The 7644-nt window shown below is 45.5% G+C and overlaps 1 protein-coding gene across 3 annotated transcripts in view; it reads right to left on the bottom strand.

The window, feature by feature from the left end:
• Positions 1–802: 802 nt before the first annotated feature.
• LOC139373399 (dyslexia-associated protein KIAA0319-like protein) overlaps positions 803–7644 on the bottom strand; it is a 29999-nt gene continuing 23157 nt past the window's right edge. For all 3 annotated transcript variants that reach the window (XM_071113859.1, XM_071113858.1, XM_071113860.1), the window contains 12 exons: positions 7249–7477; positions 6927–7050; positions 6379–6511; positions 5823–5971; positions 5232–5383; positions 4576–4714; positions 4131–4290; positions 3643–3785; positions 3097–3219; positions 2807–2897; positions 2553–2647; positions 803–2457 (listed from right to left, as the gene is read on the bottom strand). In XM_071113859.1, the coding sequence (XP_070969960.1) occupies positions 2261–2457; positions 2553–2647; positions 2807–2897; positions 3097–3219; positions 3643–3785; positions 4131–4290; positions 4576–4714; positions 5232–5383; positions 5823–5971; positions 6379–6511; positions 6927–7050; positions 7249–7477 (1735 nt within the window). In that variant the 3' untranslated portion in view covers positions 803–2260. The remainder of the gene's footprint in view (positions 2458–2552; positions 2648–2806; positions 2898–3096; positions 3220–3642; positions 3786–4130; positions 4291–4575; positions 4715–5231; positions 5384–5822; positions 5972–6378; positions 6512–6926; positions 7051–7248; positions 7478–7644) is intronic.

Raw genomic sequence — 7644 nt, 5'->3', positions numbered from 1 at the left:
TTGAACACAGCGTTCCCCCCTAATTCTTGTCTGAACACATCTCTGTTGTGTAGCTGTTTCAGGTTTATGGGATAACAAGACACACCAATCCAACTGAAACAATGGCAGTGTTTAAAAGTATTAGCGACAGACTGGCTGATCTAGAAATCACCTTGCATCCAAATAACAGTGATCAGAGACTGTCGAATTGATACTTTCAAGTACCAATTTGGTTGTTAGCTCACCCACTCCAAATCTCTGATGGGAGTTAGATTTAAAGGCATGCTCTAGAACTTTGGCAACTACCAAGTCTTTTTCACTCTTCATTTTTGGGGCTCATGAGCGCTACTTTCAGAACCACTGGCTAAAAAGCATACAAAAGTAACAGAGAATCTCGAACTCTCAATCTCATTACGGAGTGGGTATTGGAAGCCCATTAGGTCAACACTCAGTGGTGTGATGATTAAACAGACGTACAAACTGCACCCTGTCTAGTCTATGGAGAGATCAATGTCAAGCAGGCGGAATAACATTATCGAGACCACAGGCGGCCAACGTCTCAGATGGCTTCATCTCATCGTTTAGTGTTATGAAGCACTAAAGGGGAACCACCGTCAGTAATGGTCAGCCATAAAAGAGAATGTGAAGTCTGTAAGTGGCAATAGAATAGATAGCTGTGTGGCAGTGTTTTCTCAACGGTTCACAGTTGGTCTCTCCTTGGTCAGAGAGCTAAAGACATGTTTAGACTTTTGCAGATGTTTTAGATTAGCCATAGCTTTAACAACTTTGGGAGTCTTGATACAAAAATAAAAGGTGGACAAAGTAAAACATATTTGATTTTAATTTACAGATAATCCAGTTTAATAAGGTCTGGTCACATAGTGAGGAGAATCCTTCACTAAAATGACTGTTATTTAACAATGAAATGAACACAGAATCCCTTTCATTTCGTGGCTGCGCCCTCTCTGCTGCCACAGTGGACTCCCAGAATGCTGCCAATTTTTCATAAAAATGTGCTCGACTAGCGCATTGGAGGAATAGCATGAGATGACTTTGCACTGAGAAAGGTTTGGTAAAGAAATGATTGCTTATTTCACAGAGCGTTCCTCCGATTAGATCGGGGGGCTTTCCTCTTAAACATTCAACAACCAAAAAAAGCATCTTTCAAGTCAGACTTGAAGGGTCAGGTTCACAGTAATCTTCATGCAAAGTGACAACACCACTCAAGTTTGGAGGAGGTACGTGTCGGGCAATGGAGAATCCCACCGCTCTGTATCTACGGCTGAACTGAATAAATTGCTAATCTGATCAATGTGTGTGGATCAGCACTTGTTCAGTTAGCAGCCTGTGAGAGCAGTGGAGATGCAGACAGACGTAGCCACGGTGAGCGTGAAAAACAAAGTGCGTCAGGATCAAAATGGTCAGCCAAAACAAATCTTAAAAACAAACAAGACCGTAAGTGGTCTTTCAGGTTCGAACAGTCGTTAGTATCCGAGGTGAGTAGGAAGCATTGCCCCTTTCTTCCCCATGTGTCATTGGTGTCTTCATCATCATCTCCCAGTAATAGGGGTGGGGGCGTCAATGTTGTGTAGTCCAGTGTGTTCATACAGTATGAGGCATGGCTCTCGAAAAACAGCATTTCCCAGGATCCTCTGAATAGCATGGCTGACAGCAACAAAAGCAGTTTCGACTCTCAATGCTGGTTAAGTGTCAAACACACAACTCTTTTCTGAAACAACGTTTTGGCACAATTACCACAAGAGCACATATTTCAATTTTGAGACGCATTCAGGCACACACAACATGGATAACTCATGCAGACCTAACCACCATTCAAACATGAATACATACCACAACTGCGCTCTCATGCACAGATATCTAGATTTGTTTTCATCTAGACAAGTCACTTGTCAACCATTTTGTAACCTGTCAGAGTAGAGTAGGAACATTCAGGCTAGTCTTCACTAGCAGTCTCCCGTTTTCTCCTGGGGGGTGGAGGGGTACTTTCTCAGTATGTCCCCCCCCCCCCCCAAATCTTTCCTTTAAATGGTCTTTCCTTCTCAGAGGTTAAACATAATTTCGTTAATCTTGGCTCAGTGTGGGCGCAGGGAAGTTTAAATACGGGGGTGTGTGGGTGGGAGGCTTGACCCTGTGCCAGGACCCATATGTCTTGAGTGTCCTATGGGTGGAGAGGTGTCCGGCTTGTGTGGTGGAGAAGAGTGAAAGAGAGTGGGTGGTGAGGGATTAGGGGTGGGGAGGGGTGTTCCACCACCCTCTGTTGCTATAGCAGCTCCTCTCTTTGCTTTTTGTTCCTGGTGGGGCCCTGGCCGTTTTCCAGGGTGCCGTTGTGGGGTCGGAGGAGGTGTCCTCGTTCCCTGTCTGTCCATGGGACCCCTCCCTGGCCGTCGTCACTGTCCAAGTCTGAGTCCGAGCGCATGAGGGCTGAGGACGAGGGGGCGGGGGCCGGCTTCATTCGGCCTGGTGGGGGTGAAAGGGAAAGGAATAGGAATGTGCTGTTTTCAACATATTCTAAGATAATAAGGCACAGAGGCTATGTAAAGTGTGTGTGTTACCAGCTCGGGGTGGGTGTAGCTCCAGGCCGTCCTGCTCTTCGCCATTAAGCATCTTATAGCGGCTTTTGCTCTTGTGGCGCATTTTACCCTTACGCCTGTTCAAAACACACAGTCCTGTCAGTCTGCTTATTCCACATTACTGGATGGACAACAAGCATGTATTTAAAACAGAGTAGCATGCTGTGCAATGTAAACAAAGCAACATAATATTAATGTACAAAAATGTCAAACTCAAATGTTAGTGGCACTCTTACCCGCGGCAACAACACACCATTCCCCAGACAAAGGTCGCGATGGCAACCACGATCATGAAGGATGCTATGGTCACATACAGCACACTCCATTCTGAAAGAGAGAGGGTCAATACAAGTCGCAGGTTGTCAGAATGAGAAAGCGGAAATTCAGCACTTGATATTTCCATTACGTCGCTTTCCACTGTGTATCATACTCGGAAGTAAATTCATGCAGTCACATGAGTCTTCACAGCATCCTAATGTATAATGTCATCATCTTCAATTTCACGAGTGTCCACTCCGCTCCTCACCACAGTTGCTCTCTTGGTCCCACAGCTGTCCTTTGATAAAATTCTCCATCCAGAAGGGGTGGCAGACACAGGTCCGCGTGAATGAGTCGCAATCCCCGTGACTGGAGCAGTTCAGCTGGCAGACTGCAAGGGGAAGAGAGACGTTAAGAGACGTGAACTTCGAATTCCGTCAGGCCACAGGTTTTCTAGAGTCTTCTTGACATCTTCTTGGTCAAAGACGACAATCGTATCCTAACTGTCTTTTAAGACTAGTCTATCTAACCTGGAGATGAATAAAACAAATGTATTAAGCCAAACTTGAAGTTGTAAGTTAAAAAGAGAGGTAAGGGTAAGTCAAAATAAACTAAAATTGCCCATACTTTAAATATCACAAATGTAAAAACAATATAAAAAAAATACGTATTTCATTCATAGAGCATGTTTAATTTCACAGCAAACTCTCAATAACTGCTTGTCATGTAAATGAACTAAGTCTCAATTCATTAGTCCTAATACATTTCTCCATCCATGTCATGCTTTTCTCTTGTCACGTGTCTGGATACTCACTGACTGTGTCCACCCGCCGTGCCTTGAAGATGAGGAAGTCGTTCTTCTGTTTGCGTAGCTTGTTGCGCAGCCCCAGAGCCACACTGTGACCGGACAGTGGGGGGCGACCCGGACCCCCAGACACCAAGAACACCAGTCGAGTACTGAGAGGAGAGGAATGGAGATGGGAGGAAATGAATAGATTCCCACAACCAGCCTAATTACGAATAATTCTTAGTAATTATAAACATTGCCTCCTAGTTTTGTAACAAAGAATCTCTCATAAGTGTGGTAACAAAATTACACATTGTAAACGTGGCAATTTTTAAAATTTAAATTACACATTGTTCAAAACAACACATGCTAAAACGTGTACAAGAAAGAGTATGTCAGAGAAAGAGTGAATTCCTGTGTTCTTGCACTTACATTGCAATTAAGTAACTTACTGTGCCAATAAAGTCGAGTGAGTTGAAATGAAGAGACCCAAAACATAGAGGAAAGGAGCTGACCTGTGCTCGTTGAAGGCGCTGACCTCCCGTACGATGATGTCACTGTCGAGCACGCCCAGCAGCACGCCCACCTGTCTGAGCAGCATGTCTCTCTGGCGGTGGGACACCTGGGACACAGACACCTCCAGCACCAGCTCCACCAGGTCACGCTGCCACACGTCTGACAGGAGAGAGAGGGCAGAGGACAGAGTGAGGGAGAGGAAGACATTGGGATAATGATAGTGTGTGTAGGACTCATTTCTGCTGTGCTTGTGTGTTATCCATATAGTATTTCTCCTACTTCCCATAGATCTGAATGGATTGGGTGGGAGGAATATAATGGAAAATACACCTAGTGTATCAACAGGCTAGCTGTAGCTATAGCCACATCCATTTAATTATTTCAGACCAAGTGTCGAGGGGTTGATTTGGGGCTGTGTTTGTAGTCCATAAGGAGCCCACTAACCCGGTTTGACCTCTACAGTCCCTCTGTCTGAGCTGCTCTGGCCCTTGCTGTCTGTCACAGTCAGAGTGAAGCTGTACTTTCCCTCCACCAGGTTAGTGAGAAACAGCACCGCCTGGTGGTCAGAGTTGTTCAGTACGTCCTGGGGGACAAAGACAACACAACTCTTCAGACAAGATGCATTTGATTTGTATTTGATCAATTACAAATATATTTTGTCTTATGTTGATGACACATTTCTTAATTCAAAGACGTTGAAGACATTGAATTATGTTATAATTGCAGAACGTTGTATTTTCGAGCAGCATGCAATGGCCTACACTACTGCAAAAAGAAAAGTGGAAAAACTGGTCTGACCAGAACACATACTTGTTCAAAATATTTCCAGTAGTAGGTCATTGTACGCAAATATTATTAAGTAGAATGTTTATCATGAGAAATGCAAGAGCAGATTGCATTTGATCACAATGCTTTTACCTAATACAACAATGAAGAGGGAAATGTATGCTACATTGTACATTTTCTGTTGACTTACTATAGGTACATTGTATAATAATAGGTACATTGTATGTTTGCCACAGCTCCCCTAGCACTTAATAATATTTTCTGTAAATATTTCTGTTATCCGTTATAGTACCACGGAGTGGACTCTCTCTCACCCCTGCTGCAGGACTACTGTCGTCACGGGTCCACAAGTAGCCGACTCCACCCTTGTCGTCTGTGGAGTGGGAGCCGTCCAGGGCTGCAGTCCGCAGGGGCAGAGAGATGGCCGGCCTGGACTGGACATGGGCTACTGGGGGTTGGTCTAACTCTGGTAAAGAGAAGACCAGACACTTTTAAAGGATATTGCCGTGCCAAAGAGTATTCTGAAATACTCTGTATTCTGTTTCTCTCCATGCACCTGGTAATAATATAGGTGTGTGAGTTATGCTTCAGTTATACTTCAAAGGGGTTTTGAATAGTTGAGTGCGTCTCGTGTGAGACCTCGTCTAGCCTGTTTCTGAAAGCTTCAGAGAGTTCCATCTCTGACACATTTCTTTGTCGGCAATTCTACATTAAATAAAGTTTCAAGTTTTTAATGTCACAAGTACAGTGAAATGCCTTTCTTGCAAACTCAAATAATAACTGTGTTTGTCTGGTAAAAACTCATCTCAGCACCCAGAAATAAATCAGAGGCTAAGGAAAAACCTACTCTTACGAAATCAGGAAAGAGAATTTAAACAAAACCACACACACAATGGGAAAATTACCCTCTCGGACGATGACCGTGACCGTGTCGGTGCTCGCCAGCTTCCTCTCGTCCGTCACGGTCAGACTGAACTCGTACTCGCCCACCTGCAGCCCCGTCACCGTGGCAACGGCGCCATCGGCGTTCTCGATCTTCACTCCGTCCGGACCCCTGAGAGACAGACAGACAGACCATCACAGAGTGGAGAAACAGCAGTTCCACTCTCCGCTGTCAGCACATAGCACTGAACTGGGCCATACATCATGAGAGGTGGAATAGAAGAGAGCTCCAAAAAGTCTTCTCCCACTCAACATATTGCCTCTGTGAGTTGAACCAAGTGTCAATCTCATATACAGAGAACAGCGAGTGTGTCATTTGCCAAAGGGTGCTCTGTGTTTATTCGGGAGTGTGTGCGTATGTGAGTGTGTACGTGAGCGAAAGTGAGCATGAATGTGGTTGAGTGCGTGTGCGTCTATGTGCATTTTGGGTGGGTCTGTCTGTCTGGTCTGGTCGTCTGTCTGTCTGTCTGTCTGGTCTGGTCGTCTGTCTGGTCTGTCTGTCTGTCTGCGAATACTGACTTGCTCTGTTTCCAGTGGTAGGTGGAGATATTCTGGTCGTCCGTGCTCTTGCTGCCGTCCAGAGTGGTGCGGTCCACAGGTAGGGTCAGCTCCTTCTCTGGACCGGCGTCTGCTACTGGGGGCTTATTGTTCTCTGAGGAGGATGGAACACAAGCAGGCTCAGGAGAACATAGATTTTGGTGACATGCTGGGAGGACAATATCCATATAGAAGTGTATTTTCACGTACAGAATCGTGCTAGTTTTGCCTGTCTCTATTCTCAATGTATGTTTCATCAAGGGTAAACCAACATCCATTCAGATATGTTATATAATAGCAAATAATTAGAGAAAATATGTGTGGCTTATTTCATGTAAATCAGGCATGATATTCACGCAACTGCAAGATCACACAAGGGAGGTAACAGCATTTTCCATTCATTTCTCTTGATGCTATTCCCAATGTAAGCCTCAACAAGGTTAAGCCAACACACATTCGGATAAGTGACACAATAGCATTGGTGTTGACATTAGCCATAGACACACATGATACATATGCTGCTGGCTTACCTGGCTGGACGATAACAGTGACCTGTGCCGTGTCCTGCTGTCCGGCTGTGTCTGTGACAGTGAGCTGGAAGGTGTAGTCTCCTTCCTGCATGGCAGACAGCTGCAGAGCGGGAGTCCGGACGCCCTATCGAACGAAGAGAATGCTATCAAGATGGCAGAGAAGAAATGTCCACCTTCAAAACAACAATTGCCACAATAAGGCTATCATGAAAATAAAGTGAAAATGAAATAATAAAAAAATACAGAATCCCCTTGATTGCTAAGACAGGCCCTGCGCATGGTCTCTGACAAACTGAAGCTTCCCCCGGTGCTCCTCTCTCACCTGCATCTCCACCACCTTGCCCTTGCTCTCGGGGCTGAGCGACCACTCGTAGGCCAGCGGCTCGTGGTCGTCCGTGCTCTGGTTGCCATGTAGTGTGACAGCGTTGCGCGGGAGCGTGATGACCTGGTTGGGCCCGGCGTTGGCCACCGGCCGGTAGTCCACGGCCTTGTTGACCGACAGCGTGGCCTGGGTGGAGCTCTGGGCCCCGTCCGAGTCCGTAACAGTCAGACTAAAGGGGAGAAAATAGGGGACGGATAAAAACGACAAACTCAAAAACACACCGACTGATTTGTTAGGAGGTGAAGTAAAAAGGTGTGATATTGAAGGATGCGGGAGGACGGTTTTGATTGAACACTTACGCTAAATTCTAAACCAACCCCTAATCTCTAACTACTT

This window comes from Oncorhynchus clarkii, chromosome 18, assembly GCF_045791955.1.
Source record: "Oncorhynchus clarkii lewisi isolate Uvic-CL-2024 chromosome 18, UVic_Ocla_1.0, whole genome shotgun sequence".
NCBI classification, from domain to species: Eukaryota; Metazoa; Chordata; class Actinopteri; order Salmoniformes; family Salmonidae; genus Oncorhynchus; species Oncorhynchus clarkii.
Note: the sequence above shows the minus strand (reverse complement) of the source record. Positions and strands in the feature narration are given on the sequence as shown.